The sequence below is a fragment of the Solea solea genome, chromosome 13 (genome assembly GCF_958295425.1).
Source record: "Solea solea chromosome 13, fSolSol10.1, whole genome shotgun sequence".
NCBI classification, from domain to species: Eukaryota; Metazoa; Chordata; class Actinopteri; order Pleuronectiformes; family Soleidae; genus Solea; species Solea solea.
The window spans coordinates 15,738,129-15,760,448 of NC_081146.1; the positions used below are offsets into that span (position 1 = coordinate 15,738,129).

Sequence of the window (22,320 nt, forward strand, 5' to 3'; positions counted from 1 at the left end):
GAAATTGTTTTCTTGAAGTAACGAGTATGAATTTGCATACAGCCTCATGCTTAATTACTTCTGATTGTTGTAATAAGTCACACAAAAGCTCAGTCAGCCTGTCCAGGAAGAGAAAACACCACAGCACAGACGTCACCAATTGGTGGCCCGTGGGCCAAAACAAAACTGGCCCGCCAGCATCAGCATCAGGGCCCAGATGATTTAACAAATCGGAATCTTAAATTATTTGTTTATCTTCACAAAAAAAATTAATTTCATATTGAGTTCAGAGCTTTTATTTTGAAAAAATATGAACATGATTCTGTTGCTAGAATTGACAGTTAACTTAAACTAAATGTTTGGTTTGAAAAATGCAAATAAAACAAAAAACAAGTACATGTGTCACAAGCTGGTGATTAAACACAACGACCACCTTATTGTTAACTTAAGGCAGGTTTTTGTTTCTGACTGTTTTAATGCACTTTTGCCTGATGAAGATACCATGTTTTGGACCATTATTCAATTGATTACAAAGAAAATGTGTCCCTCAGCCACATTTACTCACTGATCCCTGCCATAGCAGCTGTGAGTGAACACATGTTTTTGATTTTAAAAGAAGCAGACGATGGAAAATGTACACATAGTGATCCAATTAGAAGCCGCCCGCATTTCCTACTGCGTCACATCAGTGTGGTTTTGAATAAACTCTTCAGTGTGATAAGGCAGCAGCAGCAGATTCTGACCAGAGCCTGTGCGAGATGTGGAGGAGGACGGAAACCAGGAGGACAGTGACTCTGACACCCGGCAAAATGTCAACTGTTCATCTCATTAGTCTATTTTAGTCACATATGTTAGTGAGAAAAGCTGCTATTTTAAAAAGCATATTCAGTAAACAAGGAAGTGCAATTTTGAAAAAAAAAAATGAAGGGAAACTTTCATATCAGTTCAAGGGCTTTTGCTTCATTTGTTACATGTTAACAATTATCTGCTGTTTTTCATTAGGAGCAGCTTGTTAGTGCTGCACATTATAACTGCAGTACAGCATCAGTACAATGCTATCTGTGTGTAAAAAATGTCTTTCTGTGAAATTACTTTGTGAAAAACAAACATGTGAAAGTTGAAAATATAGAAAAAAACTCGACATTATGCCACACAAAATGTAACTGAACAGTTTTCCTACAGCAGCCAGCTTTGTCTTTTTAAGGGTTTCAGTTTTCCCCCCTCAAAAGGTACAAAAAAAGATGAGTTAATATTATATCACACAATAAACCATAACCAACTTCAGCCTCCAGGGCAGAGGAAAAGTTTGTTGATAATATGAATACATTGTTAGTAATAAAAAGGTAATAAAACAATAATACAGTATATTTGCATGCATATTTTAAACTGAAGGGGGCAGCATACCATGGTTCATTGTGGTGTAACTCAGACTCCTGAACTTTTCACACTCTTTTAGAGAAGAAACAACTGATTAATAAAATACACAGACAACACTGTCATAAAAAAATGTGCTTAACAAATTTGTTAGGCCACAGCCACAGCTCCCCAAAATCATGTTTTATGTTTCTGTAATGGTTAATACACCAGTATGTAGAAGCTCTTTAACATAAATTATATTGTGAATGCTTACATATGATTATTATTGTTATGCAAGAACTTCAAATGTACTGTTTTACAAAAAAACTTGAAAAAATAGTAAAGCACATTATTATTTCTTGACTCACTGACTGCTTGGACATCAATTTGATCACTGCTCTGAAAATGGCTGGCAGCCAATGAGTTAAGATGATTTACTTGCATTCCTGAACAGGAAACTGCAGTTTTAATGGTTGAATGTTATGCTAGATTAATTTCCGACTTCTCACTGAGAAACTTGGGTATAAAAAGGTGAATTCAGTTAATTTGACAAATAAATAACAATAACATTTTCAGTTTTAAACAAATTTTACGAAAGATTTCTTGAAAATATTTAAGTTTTCTCCTTTTTATGACATTTGTTAAGCACTGTAACACAAGTTTTATTTCTATTATCACCTCCACAATCTTGGTAGGGATGACACCATCAGCAGCAGTGAGTGAGTCACAGAACTTCACAGAATTAGGTGGAGCTCAGTTCAGCAGGCATGAAGTGTGATGAAATGTAATTTGGGGTTTTTTATTAGTCACTTCTTTATTTTCCTATTTTTTATTTTTATCACCCATTAGCATGGTTGCTGGCGTTTTCTAAATGATCTTCTTGTTCCTGAAACACACCAAATCATGGTTAGACATTTTGTGACAAACTGTTATTGATGGTGCGTTTAACGTGGTACCTTCTTACCTTTTTGTCCTCGGCAGAATAACACGTTTTCTTCCTTTAACAATGAAATAAGACATATTTTAACACTGAACTATTACAATTAACCAACCAAGACTGTTTGTGTGTGTGTGTGTGTGTGTGTGTGTGTGATAAGACTTACCCTATCCAAATAATTATCAGTGTAAGCAAAAGCACAAGACCAATTTTGACTACGATCCCAACAAGGATGAAATGGTTAACTGTAGTTTGATAGAGGATGAGAGAAAAAAAAGTGAGAAATTTAATGACAGAGGATAATAGAGTGGGAGTGAAGTATTGTTTTTGGTTTGGCTCTGTGTGTGTCTGTGTGTTTCCGCACTTCTGCCATCTCTGATTGCCTTGTTAAAAATGTTTAGCAAAGTTAACTTTGAGTTCCAGGTCATTTCTTAAAGATTCTTACATTTAGGATGGTTTACTGGCAAAACATGTTACATCCATAAGTATGTTTGTGCATGTGTTTAATCACATTGAAATAAAAATGTTAAGGGTTTCATCAGAGAATACACCTTTTTTACGTGTACTTTAGGCATGGGCTTTGCTTTACAGATAACATCTTGTGCAAACAAAGAAGAAGAATAACATCCTTTCTGGTATAGGCAAAGACCACCATAGTACCCTGAAGTGATTAGACAAGAGGTAGTTCTCTGTTTGTTACAATCTGCAGTCACACTTATGGCGTGTTTCCACCGGCTTGACTCGCATCGGCACGGTTAAGTTGCATTTCCACTAGCATAGACGTAGAATAGAATAGTTTTTACATTTATCCCTGGAAATTAGTGGAAAAAAAACTATATATTTTATGGGTGAAGTGGCCCTTTAATGTTACTGTATCTGTAAATATAAATATAAATATAAATATAAATAACTAAATATTATTTCAGGTTTATTAGGGACAGATACAGTAGCAGTTCTGGATTCATCTCCATGGGTGAAGAAGAAAATGTAAACTTGAAAATGTAAATAGCAAAATATAAACTAAAATCATTCTTTAGTGTGCGAGTCATCAGTCACAAAGGTCATGGCTTCTCAAAGTGTCACTGATCATTCATACTCACTGTCTTCGTGATCCACTATCAGCACTGACTTTGTCAGGTTGTTCTCCCCAACACTGTTCCTGGCCTGACAGAGGTAGAGTCCAGAGTGTGGTAACACCACAGAAGTAAGAGACAGCACCTGTCCTGATCCCACATGGACCATAGAGCCGGAGTTGGAACCAGTAGTCCTGTACCAGGTGTAGTTTATGGCTGCAGGGTTAGCTGTAGCCCTGCAGGTCAGATTCACACTGGGGCTGTTTGATAGATGGCCAAGTTTACTCACTTCAATGGACGTGTTTAATGGACCGTCTGTGCAAATCAAACAAAAAAGAATATATATGTATATACTGTCTTTGCAGTAAGAAGACCCGGGTGTGCAACCTGGTTGGAACAAGGGCCTTTCTGCATGGAGTTTGCATGTTCTCCCTGTGTGTGTGTGTGTGTGTGTGTGTGTGTCTGTGTGGGTTTTCTCAGTTTCCCCCCACAGTCCAAAACATGCAGATTTGGGGATTAGGCAAATTGGACACTCTAAAGTGACTGTAGGTGTGAGTGTAAATTTTTTGGTAAATAATTCTTTTGAACCACACTTCTCCAAAGCTTAAATAATTGTGAGGTAAAAATTCTAATCTTCGGCCATCTTTAAGTTTAATTACTCACACATTCTTAAAACCAGACCTGGCGTTTCAATATCAACAGCCACAACTTACAATAAGACAAAAGCTAGGCACCTTTCAAGGTTCCCTATATACCAAAGCACCAGGCACCTGGACCTGATACTCTATCTCAAGGCTTACTAACTATATGTATCAGACCTGGCACACTGCTCGCCAGAATCTGCATCAGATGTCAGGCATTGTCTCATTTTTCCTCAGATCTGAGCTGTCTTCAATAAAATCTAAACTCCAGAGGTTCCATCATATGCCATCTCACCTGATGATCAAAAATCTCCGTAACAATGATTATTCTCTTATTTTAACCCTCCTGTTGTCTTCTCATTCTGTATACGCCCCTTGTCCACAGGGTCAAAAATTACCCTCCCTCACTAAAGATAGAAAATGAAATTTCATTTCATTTTAAATACCAATTCTATTTTGTAGACTCTGCGTAAAGGATTAAACACAGTTCATTTATGCTGCTGGGTAACACCACTTCACTGTGTCCAAATAACCCTGCAGCCTTATCTCAGCCCACATTGTAATCATACAGTACTTACACTGGACATCCAGTGCAACAGAGTCAGATTGCTCTGACTCCCGTCCTCTGATGGCGCAAACATAATTCCCAGAATCCTCTGCCTGAGCAAGGAACACTGTTTTGGATATCGGGCGTCCATCTTTAAACCAGGCAGTGTCTGAAGGTTGATGGCAGGATGTCTTACACTCAAGTGTCACAATTTCTCCTGCTCTCACTCTCTCTGGATACACTATGACATTCAGCTCTACACATGAGGGACCAGACAAAGAGCAGCAGATTAAGAAAAGCTGCTAAATATAACAGGACACTTGTAGCGTTAACACTCAACTTGGAATAATCTTACCTGTGACAGACAGATACACAGATTTTTTACTACGGAATCCATACGTGTCTGTGTCAAACCTGAAGTAGTAATATCCAGTGTCATTAACCTGAAGGTCGTGGATTGCAAGGCTACAGTTATGCTGCCGGTCACCGAGGTATTCAGAACGATTTTCATATGAAGGTAAATCTGAAAGCGCCACGCGTGTCCAAATGGTACCGTTCAATTTCCCTCTGTACCACGTGGTGTTTCTTACAGTTTCTCCTTCTCTGTAGCTGTATGAGCACCTGAACTCCACAGAATTGCCCTTTAAAGCACAAGGATTTGGGTTCTCAAAAGTCACTGACCAGCCGGAATTCCCACTTCCTGCAGAGAGCACATAAAACATTGGAGTGAGATATTTAGCATTCATTATTACTGATTAACATAAATAATTATAATGATGACCATTAAAAAGAAATAATAATTTTGATCTTTAGGACGTGAATTACAGATAATCTTTGGAACAAGCACATTTAAGGATCGTTGTTCTTATCATTGTTTAATTTAAAGTTTTTTGAGCTAAGTGCAGCCCACATCACCATGTATCTATTATTTGATCTCCACAGCTTCTGAAACGTACTCTACACAGTACACCCAAGTAAAGCTTCTTTAAAAAAACAAAATTGAAAATATTTACTCCTTACCTTCCCTGATGATCAGGAGCATCAGAAGCGTGAACACATTCACCATGTCAACGCAAAAACAGGATTTTGTGGGGTTTTGACCTCGAGTGCTCATGATTGAGCAAGACAGTGAACAACATGAATCAGGAAGCAGAGAACCAAACCAAATCTGATTAGCTCAGAGTAATGCAAATGTAGACTTAGACTTAGACTTAGACTTCCTTTTATTGTCATTGCACAGAAAACACAGCAGTGAAAACTGGCAAATACATTTTGTGGCTTGGCAGCAGATAAGAAACCAACACATAGCATTGAATTTTGTCACTTCTGAGTTTTGATGGGAAATGTCTTTTATCTTACTGTAAATGTCTATACATGTATCTAACTCTTCAGCCTAACTATGATTAATAAAAAATAAATAAGTAAGTGTATTATGTATATAAATATATATAAAAGTAGTGCAAAAAGAAAAACAGGAATGAAAACTGTAAGCAGCAATATGAAAATAAAAAAATAAAAAAACAGTTAAATATTGCACAGATAGTGTCGGGGGGGGGGGGGGGGGGGGGTAGTCTGATGGCCAGTGGAAAGTTACTGTTCTTGAGTCTGTTTGTTCTGCAGCGGATGCTGCGGAACCTCCTGCCAGATGCCAGCAGGGAGAACAGTCCATGGTGGGGATGGGTGTGGTCAGTGAGGATCTGGTGAGCCCTGGTTAGGCAGCGCCTGTGTGCAATGTCCTTGATGGGTGGGAGTGGAGTCCCAATGATCTTCTCCGCTGTTCTCACCTCCCTCTGCAGAGACTTCCAGTCGGAGGCCTTGCAGCTCCCAGACCAGACGGAGGTGCCACTGGTCAGCAGGCTCTCGATGGTCCCTCTGTAGAAGGTGGAGAGGATGGGAGGGGAGAGAGACACCCTTCTCATCCGTCGCAGGAAGTATAAGCACTGCTGGGCTTTCTTCACCAGGGAGGTAGTGTGAAGTGTCCAGCTGAGGTTGTCTGTGATGTGAACCCCCAGGAACTTGGTACTGCTGAGGACCTCCACCGTTGTGCCATTGATGAGGAGTGGTGTATGGCTGGGTCGGGATCTTCTGAAGTCGACGATGATCTCTTTTGTCTTGTCAACATTCAGGAGCAGGTTGTTCACCCTGCACCAGTCCACCAGATGTCGCACTTCCTCTCTGTAGGCCAGTTCGTTGTTGTCCTGAATGAGGCCCACAACTGTTGTGTCGTCCGCATATTTTAGGATGTGACAGTCTTGATGCCCTGCCACAGTTGTCTGGAGTAGTGGTTTAGGTCAGTTTTTCCTAAACCCCCGGGGGTACACAAAGTGATGTAGGGGATACACTTTGAAACTGGCACATAAATAGACATACAGTCAAATTCAGCCAAACATTGCAGTAGGAAAAAGAGAACTGGTGAACATATTGGTCATTTGTGTGTGTGTGTGTACCTGGTGTTCCTTATGTTGTGGGGACCTACATCTGTTTACACTGCCACATTATGGGGTCTTGTCTCCCTTGTGGGGACAAACATCAAGTTCTCATAATGTAAATTGCTGCATTTTAAGGTGAAGACATGTTTTAAAGTTAGGCTGAGGTTAGGGTCAGTGTTAGGATAAGGCCAGTTGTAATTGTGTGGGTTTTTTTTTTGTTTGCTTGTGCATTTCCATACAAGCAAAAAAAAACATCAATATTTTTCACAGGTAAAAAAAACAGAAAGACAAAATCCTATTTTGTTCAATACTGTAAAAGATTACCTGTCAATGCCTCTGTGCCCTCTTATGGCTAACTGTTGCCTTTTCTCCAGTGAGCCTCTCCCCTCCTCCCCTCTGTGTTCTGATTGTCACAGGTGTGCAGGAAACGAGCAGAGCAAAACTCAGCCTCACCACATCCACACTGCCGGATTGTAGCCACTGTTAAATCAGTAATACGCGCTTTGGCCGCTATTATAATGATGACAACTCTATATGTGACTAGTTTGTATTTTGTACCTCTAATTCAAATCTCTCTGTCTCCCTGGACTCAGTCACCTGTCCTGCCTTCTTGGACCTTCCCTTCCGGATCAAACCTGCCCAGCCCTTCGTCTAACCCCTCTGTTAAATAAACCAACAATACTTTGACTTCTAACCCATTGTCGTCTTTTCTGTCCACACATCTGGTTTCACAACTCTGCTGCCACGTAACAAAAATACACCATGACCAAAAAAAGAAAGCAGTTTTGTGGAAGTATGTCTGAGACTTTACTTTTTCAATGTAATTTCCCTTTTTACATTCTCCTGTCTTAGTGTCCTTCCACTGCCGAAACTTCAACTGCATATCATCAGATCACTGTGATTCTGAGCATGTCACAGCACTGGAGCAGAGCCTGTATCCATGAACCTCTTTCAACTTAATACAATACATGGTCTTGATATCTGACAATAAACAACACGCTCTCTGTAAATGCTGCAAATCTCAGTCTCTAAGATTGAAAAGTGAGAAGATAATGGTGTGAAATGACGGTGAGCGGGATGCCGTGTTATTCCCATCTGTGTTATTTCCATGCAGTTTTAACATTTGCTGTTAAAGGGTTAAGGGTTGGTTTTACGGTGCTGGGCAGGAAGACAGCTAAAGTGCAATTAATACAAAACATCCTGTGATTAGCTGATGCTGCTGTCACCGGCTATTCTTGGATCAGGCCAAGCCTGCTCAACCTGTTTTTAATTCTTCTTGTAAATCAGGAAGATGTACACATTCTTTCAGCTTCACTGCTGTTCTTAACTCGCCACCTGCTTAGACTGAGAGGATGGACTGAGGCAGTGAGTGTCTCAGACTCGGCTGTGTAGTGATTCCTGTGCCAAGTAAAGGACTTACGCTTGACTGACGAAGCTGCTGTTATAACTTTTGGGGAAGTTCCACTCACGGTTAGTGATGAAAATAGTCTTGCTTCTTTTTAAGAAGATTCAGTACATTTTATCTTTTTTCATGTGCATGTTTCCTCTAAATAGCAGCGTTATAGCAAGAAATGTAAAAAGAAAACCAAAGAAAAATCATGTTGCCAATGTTACAAACTTGTCAGGTTTAAAAAAATCAGGGGAATTACTTTGTAAATATTAAATCAGATGACTGTACGTCTCATACACTGCTGTGGTCAAATAACCTCAACCAGCTGATAGTGGTAAATAAACGCCTTTCTATCTAAGTCTATCGTTCTTATCAAATCATTTTTAAAATCTACAACAATTGGTCACATAAGGCAGCTATACACTCTGTAGCCAAAACAAGTTAAGGCTAAATACATTTTTGTTGGCCAGCTCTCAGGTTGCATTGTTTTGCGTTGTTTGTAATTATTGTGTTTATTTGACTATCACAGATTATTCTATGGAATAAAAGAGAGAGACTAGAGCCTAAAACAAAATGGAGAAGAGGAGGAAAGTCTCTCATTTCTGCTCTCTGCTTCTGGCTCTTCTGTATATCACCACACCTTCCTCAGGTAACTACATACGTCATTGCAAAGCGTGAGATTTATTTATAGCACAGTTTGAATTCCAGGTTATTTGATCAGAGGAAAGTCAGTCAACCTAAGTGAACAAAACCAAAGTTTCTCACCATGAAAAGTAAGTAGGCAATAAGACATTAAGTATTTTCCCCACCAACAATAAGCCCTCAACACACAGTCAGTGTTTTGCAACCTTTGTGACTTTTAATGGCATTTTAGTCATTTGAGAAATTTTCTACCCCACTTCCTTATTCTTCTGGACAAATATTCACAGACTTTCCTGGGGAAAAACTAACAATACCCAGACATGCTTAGGAATGACTTAATGTACAGTAGAGTGCAGGGATTTGCTTTCAGGTAGCATCCACAGTAATCTGAATAATCCTGTGTTATACAACACCTGTTTTTAACTGCCCATTAGCGTGCTTGTCATGTTGTAACAAACATCGTTACTCAATTGTCTTTTTAACCACTTTCATGCATCACTTATCACGCTTCCAGCTCAAAATACTACTACTGCCACCTCCACTGTCCGTAGCCCAACCACTACTACCGCCACCACCACCGCCACCACCACCACCACCTCCACCACCACCACCACCACCACCACCTCCACCTCAGCACCCAGCCCTGCAGCTCTTGGTTATCGTACACGCCCAGCTAACATTACAGTGGTGGTGGGAGAACCTGCAGAGTTTCGCTGTGGAGTGCCCGAAGACTCTCCCAGTCTTGTGTTCACTTACTACAGTAGCCACGGCAACTACAGCATCACTTGTCCAAATGGCCACGTGGAAGATATCGCCCAGGTGAGGTGGTCACTGTCCCTGCCCTTCTTTTCACTCCACCAGTCTCACTTTATTCCTCTGTTTTCACCTCACTAACACCGTCCTCCTGTTGTTGAACTAAAGTGGTTTTAAAATAGCATTTATGGTGATCCTGCACTTATGAGTCAGATCTCTGGGAATATTTTTACATTGTTGAATCACAATACACTGTAGCTAAGATGAAAACCCTTTGAGAATATTTTTGGGATCTGGTTTGTTGTTTGGCCAGAAGGAGCAGAGTGTAAACAGCAGTGTAACGCTGTAATCTGAGCAACAGTGTTATGTTGACAGTGGAAACAGTTTCTGAAGATGCCCCTTTTATTGAACTCTTAGTTAATTATGACCGTAAGGCCTCTATGCAGTTTTTGGCAGGTGAAGTATGTTTGCTGTGTCATTTTGAAAGGAATTCTTGGAGGGAATTAGCAGTGGGCCCACACCCATTCATTCTTCTACTTTGTGTGGTGCAGTGTCATGGGGTTATCTTATCTCTCCCTCTATGTCTCCCTTTTTTTCTCCTCAGGCCCTCTATGGAAAATGTGACGTGAAGAACGGAGAGCTACTGGCTGTGTGGACCCTGCAGGGAACCTCTTTCTCTGATAATGACACACGAGTCGTCTGTCAGCAGCCAAACAATCCTGACTCTCTTACAGCTGTGCTAAATGTTTATGGTAAAGACTCTTCACTTTCATTCCTGTTCCTTCATAACTTAACTAATGTTGCCAGATCTCCCATGAACCCCATGTTACAGTGTGTGAATGGGTATGAAAGATGGTAAAACTAGTGAAAAGCAGCTCATCAACACTAGAAAAGCTCTATATTACCAACTCTATTTGGTAGTAACGAGTAACAAAGATAGTTAGAGGAAATGTTTCTAGAAATATAAATAAAAAAGTAAAGTACACATATGTGAATTTTGTACTTAAGTACAGTAACAAAGTATTTGTACTTTGTTACACCCATGTATATGCATATATGCAAAAATGGTCACTGCACATTTATAGGTAGTTCCTGACGTGACTGTAAAATCAATCTCGCCTGAGAGAGATCAACACCGTATGGAAACATTGTGTCGTCACTTAAGTTTTTATGGCATGCAGTAAAGGCTCCACATTCTTTTGCACTTGGTTAAATTCACGAAACAATACATTAAAGGCCCAGTGTTTCAGAATTACTGACATCTGTACCCCAACTCTTTCACAACTCTCCCCACTCTTCTACTCTACCTCTGTCTATACCATTTCCTCCTTCTTCATCTTCGCATCAAGTTTATTATTTGGGTGGAGCCTTGCTACTGCAAACTATCTGCTCGAGCTGGTTTTCTTCTTTTGGAGCTGCCGTTGAAACATGACGTTGGCAGCCTCTGTAAATTGTTACACAGCTTATTACAAAACTATGAAAACCGATCACATTTTTATTGTAAGGTGACTCCTACATATGTTACACACTACACTTTTTACAGTTAATGTGCCCGAGCATCAAATCAATCATCTTTTTTTCTTTCTTTTTTTCATCAGCATGTCCATAAAAACATGCTGCACATTAGAGCAAATCCTGTAATTACAAAAACACTCTTGCAGATCATTGCAGTTAATTATTTTCACAATTTTACACTGTGCTTTAAATATGTGTTATAGGTTCAACTTTATTTTAAGTCTTGTCATTGTCTCTAGTCTTCTTCTCTCCTAGATAATGGCACTGCCTTTGCCACTCTGATCGGCTGTACCATCGGAGCCTTCTTCGGCATCCTGTTGGTGTTTGCTTTATCTTACACCATGATCTGGAGATCTGAGCAGTGCCAGAGATGCTTCAGTAAGTAGTGCTTAAGTTCACTGACACTGAAAGTGTACTGCAGCAATGAAAGCATTGAACACAAATAATTGGAATTGATGACTAATGCCCCGTGGCTTTTTGCCCTTTCAGGGGGAAATGAAAGAGAGGATGACATGATCACAATAGTATCAAAGGATGACACCAAGATAGAAGAAAAAGCAAGAAAGAAAATCGAAGAATTCTGAGAAAGAGGTGATGAAGATGTGTCTTTGTAAACATCTCCAGAGTTGGCATCACTTCACCTTCCTCTCCAACCATAAATACAACAGGAATTCCTACTCTGGAGATGAGAACAGACTCATGTCTGAGCCGCTATATTTTCAGTTCCTTGTTGTGCTCCAACTTAACCTTGCACATACTATGCACAGTCCAACTCTTTATAACACGGCACTTCTCACAATACAACAAGATGATTAAACCTTCCCCAGTGGTGCAGGGTCATGATTCCATATTATTCCTACATTTATGATATGTATATCACATATGCATGTATTTCTGTGCTCTCTACTGTGATAAAAGCAAGGAAAAGTTTACATGTCAAGTTTGTTTAAAGGACAGTCTACATTACTGGTCAAGTATAAGTGAAGGCAGAGAGGTTATGAAAGTGCTGAGTGTGTGTTTGTGCACATGGCTGACTTCTCTGTCACAACACACTCATGGAAATAAGGGACTCACTGATGATGAGGGTCCAGTTGTATGTGATACCAGGTTAGTCTGCTGCACTTTCACAGTCTGTCCACAGGACGGAAGCACTCACTTTTTTGATTAGGAATAGTCAAATGTGTTCACATATGCATATGCGTACTGCTAGTTGTACTCTTAGATGCCAGGAAAAGAAATATGTGGTTTAAAAAATTATCAAATTGGCAAATTATCAACATTGACTCTGATGTACTGATACCTTTTACAATTACACTTCAACTATCTTTCCACTTTCAACTATCCCTTTATGTCTAACATTGTCCAAATATGCAATAGCATTGTCTTCTGCAGTCACAGCTGTGTTCAAAACAAAGAAAACGCTTTGGTTCCAAAGGCCTTGTCCGTGCTGAGGTTAGTCTCTGTCTAATGGTTAAAAATCTAAAGATTTAAAATTAAATTCAAAAATGTGTTTGTTGCAGCTATTTATTCTTTGTACATTCTCTCCTGTGCCTTTTCATATCTTTAAATGTTTTGTTTTTGTTTTATTTTTTGTTCTTGTTGATCCTGCACAGTCAATGCACTTGAAAGGCTTTCTGCATGCTGTACTTTATATGACACAGAACCAGATTAAAATTGCAAATGACCCAAAATTGCAGTCAGTCAGTCAGTCATCATCTACCGCTTTATCCTCCACCAGAGGGTCGCGGGGGGTGCTGTGCCAATCTCAGCTACATCGGGCGATAGGCGGGGTACACCCTGGACAGTTCGCCAGTCCATCGCAGGGCCACACACACAGATAGAGACAAACAACCATTCACTCTCACACTCACTCCTACGGTCAATTTGGAGTGTCCAATTAACCTATCCCCACATTGCATGTTTTTGGACTGTGGGAGGAAGCCGGAGAACCCTGAGAGAACCCACGCACACACGGGGAGAACATGCAAACTCCATGCAGAAAGGCCCTTGTTCCAACCGGGGCTCGAACCCGGGTCTTCTCGCTGCAATGCGAGAGTGCCAACCACTACACCACCGTGTGGCCCCCAAAATTGCAGTGCGTGATTGTAAATATTGTGAATAGCAGTGCTGACATGACAAATACTGTATGTACATATATTCAAATATCCACACAGTAGTGCTCTTGACAATAATGGGCTTGATTATTGTCCAGGTTTACTAATTGAACGTTAGGTGAAGTTTTAGTAATGTGGCAGTGGCTCTGTGGCACAGCAAGTTGTCTTTCAAACAGAGGATCCAGGTTTGATTCCTGTGCTGCCGGCAGTGTATTATACGGTATGTGAAAGTGTGTGATGCAGCTATTAGTGGTAATCAAGACTACACAAGTATTTACCATTTAAAAGAATTGCTAATGGAAGGGGATGCACTGATGTGCTTTTATAATGGTGCATAATTATGTGTTTTGCTCCCCCTGCTGGTGAAGTCCTCACATGTTGTCAGGTTTCTTTGTCCTTCTGTTTTTCCTGTGGCATATCGAAAAGAGTTTGTATCAACTCCAGTGGCATGGACACACACACACACACACACACACACTCACACAGCAGGACTTTTTAATGTGAAACAACGTGTTGATTCAGCTGCACCTCAGTTATGTCTGTGACAGGTTTCTGTGACTGTTCTGATGTCTGATTTGTTCACATTTACAACAACTGAATATAAAGCGTGACAATGACATTTTTCCATCACATTAGTTTTTCAAACAAGAAAAAATAATGGGAAGTTTTTGTGAGTCAGTTGTGACACAGATCTGTTTATGTCAGGGTCAACCGCAAACTGGGAAGGCTCTACATTTTAGTGTTTCTAAACAATGAGTTAGGAAGCAAAGAAAAGAAATGCAATTCAATATCCATTAACTTGACCTTTACCTCAAGAATTTTAAGTTCTATTCACGGACAAACATCATAAATACCACCAACACGGAGACACGTGTTGCTTCTTCATCATCATCGTCATCCCTTTTTTGGTCGTCACAGTGGATCATCTGCCTCCGTCTTGTCTTGTGTCCTCTTCTGTTCCACTGAAACAGAAGAGCGTACTTTCTATTACTCTGCCACCTGTCCCCTCTCACTGTAGATTACAATATCATCTGCAAACAACAAATCCGGGAACTCTAGCTCCACAAAGACCTAGTGCAACTTCTTCTGGTCTTCTCTATACGTCCCATTAGCATTCTCAAACTAACTCTTTAATCTCTGTAATTACTACAGTTCTGCACATCACCCTTTTTCTTGAAAATCGGTACAACTACACTTAATTTTCTCACTCTCACTCTCTCAAGTCGGACAAAGGTCAGCTACTCTCGCTCTTGTGCTCTAGACATCCCCATACATCATCTGTCCCTTTCCACTCTTCATTCTCTTCTGAGCTGCCCTCATTTCCTCCTTAATACAGATACATTTGTTGCTACCTGTTGGTTAACGTGTCTGTGTGTCACCACTGATAACCTGCAATGTGTAACGTGTGGTTAAGATGACCTTTTAGGGGTATTTAGATGACATTTTAACCATTAACTATTGTCAAGATAAAGTAAGTAACAGGGTCACGTGATATGACCCAACCTTGTATATCCATTGCTTTCAGCTATCAAACACTGCCTGCCATTTCTTTACTCTGCAGTGACCAAAAATGTTGTTCAGACCACTAAATGCAACTCAAGCTGGTGTTAAATGCAGAACAATTCAAATTCCAAAAAAAAGAACCTACCTAGATGGTAGTTCTTTGCCATTTGAACTCACTTTGGAGATCGCACACATCACTGTACTCTGTTATATCCCTGTATGGGATGTAACAGAACTTTTAAATATGTTGCTCCCTCAACATGAACTAACCAATATTTAGAAACTGCACCTGTGTGATGATTAGTTTTGTCCATGATCCTGTATTGTCCAGATGTTGTGCTTTCATTATATTTATCATTAGTATTTGTTGTGCATGACAATTTTATGTCTGTTTTGTATCGTTGAAAGTTGTCACCATGTTGTTCACCCTTGAAAAACTATTTTTTATCTCAATGAAGATTTTACCTAGATAAATAAAGAATACATATATACATATATATATGTATATATGTATTAGTCAGTAGTCAGAACCTGTGAAAATGTTGACTCCTTCCACGTTTCCATGGCACAGCTCCACTCTGCAGTGATCTAAACATGACGTCCAGGTGCATATGCTAATCTTTCCCCCTTTTCCTCCCTGTCAACACTGTAAACACTACATGTCACCTGAACACCCGATGCTGTCAAACCAGAAACACCACAGCTGCTTATTTTTCTACAGTCTGGGCTACAAACAGCACAATACAGTTAAACAATACCAGTTTTGTAATGTAACAAAGAACAAAGACTTTGTTTCTGTACAAAAAAATCACAAATCTATACTTTACTTTGTTTATATTTCTAGCAACTTTTACTTTAACTGCACTACATTACCTACATAATTGTGTACTTTTACTCCACTACTATGTTTACTCGTTACTACCAAATAAAATCACAAGAAGAAGAGTTGGTAATGGTCTGTATTTATACACAGTACTTTTCTAGTCTTGATGAGCTGCTTTACAGTACAGTTTTGACATCTTTCATACATTCACACACTGCAACATGGGGTTAAGTGTCTTGCTCAAGGACACATACAGTATGTGTCCTAGCAGAGCCAAGAATTTAACCCACAGCCTTCCAGTTAAAAGACAACTCGCCCTAACCACTGAGCGACCATGGCTCAATCATAACTTCTCACTTTTTTAATACTTTGACTTTTACTTCTTAAATTGAAGTACATTTTATATCAGAGCATTTTTAAGACTTTTACTTAAGTAATATTATAAAAACTAACTTCAACTTCTACCAAAGACATTTTCTGGTAAGATACTTGTACTTTTTCCTTTTAGTTACTTAAATAATCAAGTTATTTAGGTGATCTGGTACATACAGACTTAAACACATGCAGGTTGCCCCTGTGGAATAAACAACAACTAACATTTAGGTGAAACTTTCTGCCCCACCCAACTTACAGTGTGTATGAAATCGTTTTTGACATGTTTGATAATATTTCTGCAACCCTTTTCCAGAACTCTGCCTCGCTAATTGGGCAAAGTTGTTTTTAGATGTCTTTCCTGTTCGCTTAGTAATTTAATACAGTATAGTAATTCAGTTAAGGTATATATATATATAAACCCCACATTCACTGGGTGTCACAAGATCTTATAGCCAACATGATGATAGAGGGGGTTCCAGCCAGAGGAACACACTACAAGTGTGGCATAACAAGTATTTGTCTCTGGTGCTAGAGTGTCTTCTCTCCTCTGGCAGTGAATACACTGAATATAACCTTTGACTGTGATGAATCTGTTTAAGTTGTCTATCAATACTTGCTCCTCAAATCACAAGAAAAAAAGGTTATATTAATCCTGGAGTTGTGAGGGTGAAAGGAGGAAAGTAATGTTGTCAAATCTGTCACAAACACAGTATGCCACTGAGTATCGTCACCTTGTTTCATAACAATGACATATCACAGTATCCTACACCTCCTCTGTGATATGTCATTGTTATGAAACAAGGTGACCTTTATTTGACCTCACAGTAGTGTCACAGGCCCTATGTGCAAATGCTGTTGAATTATATTAGCAATGTAAAATAACACGATAAAATGAGTAGTGGAAAAGCCGGTCTGAAGCTTATTTCTGCTTCACTGTCACCTGTTGTCGCTTTAATCCGCAGTCAAATTATTGTTTTATCAGTTAGACACACACCTACGACGACACACGCCTCCAACTATGCCGTTGTGTCTGTGTCCTCTGTTGCCAGTGTCCTTACAGTATTATCATCCGTTAAGAGGCCGGTGCATGCCACAGCTTTGTCGCTATGTGACAAGAAAAGTTATAAATAGTCACAGACCACAGAGACAAATGCACTCTGATGTTCCTGCACATGTGTAAATGTGCTCAGTTACACCAACACCAACCCACAACGCCACTTTATTAGGCACACTAGACACCAGCCGGTGTGGTCTTCTGTTGATGCAGCCCATCTGTTTGAGGATGTGCTGTGTCTTTAGAGATGGTCTTCTTCATACCATGGTTGTCAAGAGTGATTATTTTATTAACGTTGCCTTTCTATCAATTTGTGTCTGATCATTCTTCTGTGACCTCTGGCATCCAGAGGGCATTTTTGCCCAAAGAACAGCTAGATATTGAGTCTTTTTTGGACCATTCTCTGACAAACCTATAGAGATGGTTGTGTGTTCATTTTGTTTTTTATTTTAACCTTTATTTAACCAGGAGGAACAAAGTGTGTCCTGGATAAGACAAGCAGCAGCACAGTTGCAAACAAACAAAGTTCAGCAAGGTTACAGATAGATAGTAAGTAGCCATGCATACTATAAAAACATAAAATAATCAAATAGGCAATTTTCAGGAGAACATCTACAGATGTGTCTGCCTCCAAGTCGTCCTGTAATCTCCTAAAAACATCAAGTGAGGCCTTTTATTTTTTAAATCTTTCTGTAGTTAATTCCTGGCAAAGGGAGCAGCCAACATAAAATCCTTTTTTTCCACAATTCACTTCTGACCCTTGGGACACGACAGTGGGAAAATATCCTGGGAACGAAGCAGATAATCCCAGGAGATCAGCGGTATGTCTTGAATACTCTGGCACCAACAACCATGTTCACTTAAATCACCTCTCTTCCCCATTCTGATGCTCAACTTCAAATATTGAAAATAATTTTCATCGGCTCAGTTTTGTGGTGATCAAATGATCTGATATGTATCTTAAAACATTCGTGCCAGGCCAGATGTTACATGAAATGTTATAAGTAAGGCAAAAGTAATATCTGCCCCTACTGCTCGGGGTGCTGTGAAAGGAAAAAGCCTGACAACCATCAGACCAGCACAGTGCAAACATGCTCCACAGAGAGAGGAGCTCAGAGAGAGATACCTGGGATACCTGACAGAAGAACAGAGAGCAGAACAATAAAACCAGTGGAGGAGGCCACAGCGAGGGGAAAAGCAAAACAAGAGAGGAGGAGGATGAATATTTAGGACATACATAACCTCTTTGTCTCATCTCACACAAACTAAAATAAAGACTTTTGTCTTTTGACTGTCCCTTCTCAGTCTATTCATATTTTAAAAGTAAATAATTGCTGTATAAGAATCAGCGCTACTGTGTTTTTAACCTTCCCTTAAAAAATACAAACAAGAGAGGCAGAAGAATTCTTTAATGACCCCATCTTCTCTATCTCAAATTTCATCTCTTACATCAGTAAAGCACTTCAGACTGCTGTAGGAAGAAAGGAGTGGAGGTTTATTCTGGATGCCATCAGACTGGGGAATAATAACACTTCAAGAGATGGTCATTATCCTTAAATGAAACCTCATCTGTGAGTCAACATCTTTGTCTCATCTGTCTTGAGTTGATAATTGTTCGTTTGTTTGTTTGCAGACCCACTTTACTTTAAATTGTATTTTAGTGGTATTTTATGGTTTGAATTGACTTGAATAAGTTAAGTGCCCAAAGGAGCACCTTTTTTTCTTGATTTTCCAGCCCACATGGACACACGCTGCTGTTTATGGAATAACACTGCCACTAGTTTCCTGTACACATACGTTAACACATCCCCCTCCAACCATCTCACATTTACGCTGCATACGTGTGCATACAGAAAAGGTTTGTATCACAAACAAAGAGGTGGAGCAGGCGCTACACTTATTCCAGTGAAATAGAAAATAAGAGACCTCTGACCCGTCAGTGCCGTGGAACACTCGCACACTCTCATCAGCTCCTGAATTCGTCAGCTCAGGTAAGCACAGGTACAGGTGCATAGTTGGAATCAGCGGCCGGGGTCAAGGTCACCTTCTGTATAGAAATTTAAGTGGAAGGCTTGTGATTCTCATTTAATAACTAACTCTGTTTTAGGGAGTGGACCGTGTGTTTTGTAGGGTTGTCAAGGCTGGTCATTGAGGAATTTATCTTAAACAATACCTCTCAGAATTTGAAGTAATCTTGTTGTAAATATAACAGTAAATATGCTTATGATTAAAAGCTTTGGTCAAAGTTCCGGAAAGAATGTGTTTTATAATGATTGCATTTGCACAGAGCATGAAGGGCCTTGGTTTGTAATTACAAATGTAAAATGGTAGTAATGGTGCTTGGCTAATCTATGTTTAGTCATGCATTTTGGCTTGCATGTTGTTTTTAAGATCTCAGCACTGCAGTGATTTAATCATTAACATGATGATTTAAATTAACTTGTAACACTGTGTTTGCTGCCTGAGACGTAGGAGGCGTTTGAAGATTATGGGTTTGGAAAAACAAAGGTCTGACCTTGACTAATGTCATGGTGACCGAGAGCAAGAACTTTGTGACAAAACAATACAAAATATATGATAACAGGTCTCTATATCACCATTATTTTATTTTCATATTCACTTGTTGAAAAAACTCGTAAACTGCTGCCAGACGTAAAAACAAATAGCCCCAACTTTTTGTTTTATTTATTGCCAAGTCGACTTGTTTTGCTCCGCATGTTTTCAATAACAGGGTAAATGAAAGAGTAGGTTGAAGCCCAAACAAAAACACAAGGAAAAACACTTGATTTTCCTAAAATGCAGTGATTCTAACCTCCATGAAGATTCAAGGGTGTCCAAGGTCAGTTTAAGGTCACATGGGGCACTGCATGAGTCATGTATATTTAAAAATAGATTTAAATTCTGCTAAAATTGTAGTAAAGTGGATGCAGTCTCTTTTTACAAAGCAAATGTATTTGGAAATCTAATTAAACAGCATAATGTTATTACTATATATTTATTCAAATTTAATATTATAAAATACAAAACTGGTCAGTGACTAAACTAAAAATGTTGCTCTTGTACATAAATTAATTCAGTTAAAGATGTTTTATTTCACGTAAAATGTTAAAATTGGAGCACATCTGTGAATAATGTAAAGCACATGACAATGTTCGGCCCTATGCAACAAGGGTTTTTTTGCAGTTGAGTGGAGGATTATGGAAAGTTGTCTGGAGACCTGCTGGGTTTCACCCAGAGAAAAAAAAATGATCCCGTGTTTACTCTCCAAACACCCAGAATGCATCCCTGCCGACGAGACACTGACCTCTCACACCACAAGGACATCCCTCCTGGGGAGAGGGAGAAGTGTGTGTCTTGTTGCTTGCATGCATGTGATGGGGAAAAAAGAATACGCTTTTCATTCTCTCACAATCACAACCTTTCTTTCTCTCTATATCTTAGTTGTGTTGAAGATGGGACATCTCAATTTTGTGGCCATGATGGCAGGTAAATAAAAAAAATGTGCATAACAGATTCTTTCCTCATATTTGCGGACGTCACTCGGTGTCATCAAGAACAGCAGGAAGAGAGTAAAAAAATGGCCCTTTGAGTGTCTGATTTAACGTTTGACATAGCCTCAAAGTCATAGATCATTGTCCTTTCTCTGGGAGGTGAAGTAAGGAGTCAATTCCAAAGAGGTTTTTTGACAAAATGCAACATCTATTTCTATGATTTTGAAGTGAATGAATAACAATGAACAATGTAGAATATGAACATCATAAACACCCAGAAAAGTTTTTTTTTAACTGTACTGTTTTTATGAACACACAAAATGATTTTTATTTACTTTCATTTAATCAGCTTCTCTAATTTAAAAAGAATAAATGCTACTGTGAAGTGATTCTGCCTAAGTACTGACACTAAACTTCCACTCATCAAAACTGACCAGTTTTATTTGTCTGGCTTTCTTGCAGTGCTTTTCACCCTTTTCGTGGAAACTGAAGCAAGTAAGGCCAAAACCATGCCCTCCCCTTTTCTTGTTCTGGAGCTGGTTTGTTGTGAAACTGGTTTCTAAAAGACCCATTGACTTCTATTGTCTCCAGAGTAAACATGATAAGTGTTGGGCCAGCAAACCTCTGAATATCTTTGCAATGTAAAATCATCTGAAGAAACAACAGTCATCGTCACACAAGCAGATTTACTGGGGCAACTTGTACATAAATATTTTTGAAAATAATAACAAATACTTTTTCTTTTCTCCTTTTGTGTTTTGTTTGCAGATCCATTCGTTTACAGTAAGTTTAGAATACTTGACTTCCTAATTCTTGCAAATAACATTATAAGCATAGAATATCATGTAGTCATTTAGATTACTGTTGACCAGTAGTTTATGTTTGCTTACGAGTGTAAATATTGGTTTGTCACTTTATTTTCCATTTCTTCTCCAAAAGACTACGAAAGGCTAAGAATTGCAGGCCTGGTCTGTGCCTTCTTGTTGGTGATTGGAGGATTCAGTGTTTTAGTCTGTAAGTCATTGAAACACATGGGTTTGATGGTTTACAAATTGACCTAGATACTTGATCATGTGGATCACAGTACTAAATAAGAGATTTTGTGAGAGTAATGAATTTCTTGCTTTGACTTCGCAGATCACAAATGTACCACCAGAAGGGCCAGGTAAGTTTTTGACTCTTAAACCCACTGGGAAATGTGCCGTGTTTCAACATGTGGCTCAATTCCCTCTTTTCATTATGTCTCAAACTGCCATGCAAATGCTCCCCCGCCCTTTTTCTCTGTCCTCATAGAAAAGTGGAAGATGACAACAGTGAAATCTGATATCTCGCTTGACAAACCGGTTCCACCCAGGAAGAGGTGTGAGAGGTGCAGATGAGGAGGTGCTGGGGTGTGTGATGGGGGGTTTTGGTGGAAACACACCAACATAACAGACCTGAAACACAATTCATTAAAAAAGAGGTGCTGCTGATGTGAAAGCGGCCTCATAGATTACAATAAATTGGTGACATAACCACTGCAATAACAAAATAATGAAGCCTCCCTAACCCTTTCTTCATTTGTATCAGTCAATGATATTCACAAAGATGTGTTTACCTTTACTCCTTTAGTCCTCTACAAACCTATTTAGTCTGGCTCACATAATTAATCACTATATTAATGCTGCATATAACTGAAATCATTGAGAACACACATCA

The 22,320-nt window shown here is 39.3% G+C and overlaps 2 protein-coding genes and 1 long non-coding RNA gene across 4 annotated transcripts; 2 read left to right on the plus strand and 1 right to left on the minus strand.

Moving 5' to 3' along the window:
* Positions 1–60: 60 nt before the first annotated feature.
* On the minus strand, positions 61–5,863 carry LOC131470898 (B-cell receptor CD22-like). Of its 2 annotated transcripts, XM_058646966.1 has the most exons (7): positions 5,554–5,863; positions 4,889–5,233; positions 4,565–4,789; positions 3,373–3,660; positions 2,439–2,517; positions 2,300–2,333; positions 61–2,221 (listed from the first exon to the last, which is right to left on the minus strand). In XM_058646966.1, exons 1-7 carry the CDS (start codon positions 5,645–5,647, stop codon positions 2,174–2,176), a joined length of 1,113 nt encoding a protein of 370 aa, XP_058502949.1. In that variant the 5' UTR covers positions 5,648–5,863; the 3' UTR covers positions 61–2,173. The 2 variants fall into 2 exon arrangements, with proteins under 2 accessions (XP_058502949.1, XP_058502947.1); XM_058646964.1 differs by having other exon boundaries at positions 2,169–2,333.
* A 2,407-nt stretch (positions 5,864–8,270) lies between these two features.
* Positions 8,271–12,084, plus strand: LOC131470901 (uncharacterized). Its single transcript, XM_058646971.1, has 6 exons — positions 8,271–8,432; positions 8,882–9,001; positions 9,509–9,813; positions 10,352–10,499; positions 11,518–11,640; positions 11,752–12,084. The coding sequence occupies exons 2-6, from the start codon at positions 8,926–8,928 to the stop codon at positions 11,844–11,846; spliced, it is 747 nt and encodes a 248-aa protein (XP_058502954.1). The 5' UTR covers positions 8,271–8,432; positions 8,882–8,925; the 3' UTR covers positions 11,847–12,084.
* Positions 12,085–19,020: 6,936 nt separating this feature from the next.
* Positions 19,021–22,005, plus strand: LOC131470904 (uncharacterized). The gene is made up of 7 exons (XR_009241958.1): positions 19,021–19,122; positions 20,573–20,617; positions 21,085–21,117; positions 21,391–21,405; positions 21,562–21,636; positions 21,760–21,787; positions 21,916–22,005. It is a non-coding gene; the product is annotated as an uncharacterized LOC131470904 (long non-coding RNA).
* The last annotated feature ends 315 nt before the right edge of the window (positions 22,006–22,320 follow it).

Excerpts from the sequence above, each read along its gene's own strand:
- LOC131470898 (XM_058646964.1), bottom strand. The coding sequence starts at position 5,647 with ATGAGCACTCGAGGTCAAAACCCCACAAAATCCTGTTTTTGCGTTGAC. Across the intron at positions 2,518-3,372 it reads GATAGTGGATCACGAAGACA|TTAACCATTTCATCCTTGTT; the intron begins GTGAGTATGAAT and ends ATCAAACTACAG. Across the intron at positions 2,334-2,438 it reads CTGATAATTATTTGGATAGG|GAAGAAAACGTGTTATTCTG; the intron begins GTAAGTCTTATC and ends TCATTGTTAAAG.
- LOC131470901 (XM_058646971.1), top strand. The coding sequence starts at position 8,926 with ATGGAGAAGAGGAGGAAAGTCTCTCATTTCTGCTCTCTGCTTCTGGCT. Across the intron at positions 9,002-9,508 it reads TATCACCACACCTTCCTCAG|CTCAAAATACTACTACTGCC; the intron begins GTAACTACATAC and ends TCACGCTTCCAG. Across the intron at positions 9,814-10,351 it reads ACGTGGAAGATATCGCCCAG|GCCCTCTATGGAAAATGTGA; the intron begins GTGAGGTGGTCA and ends TTTTCTCCTCAG.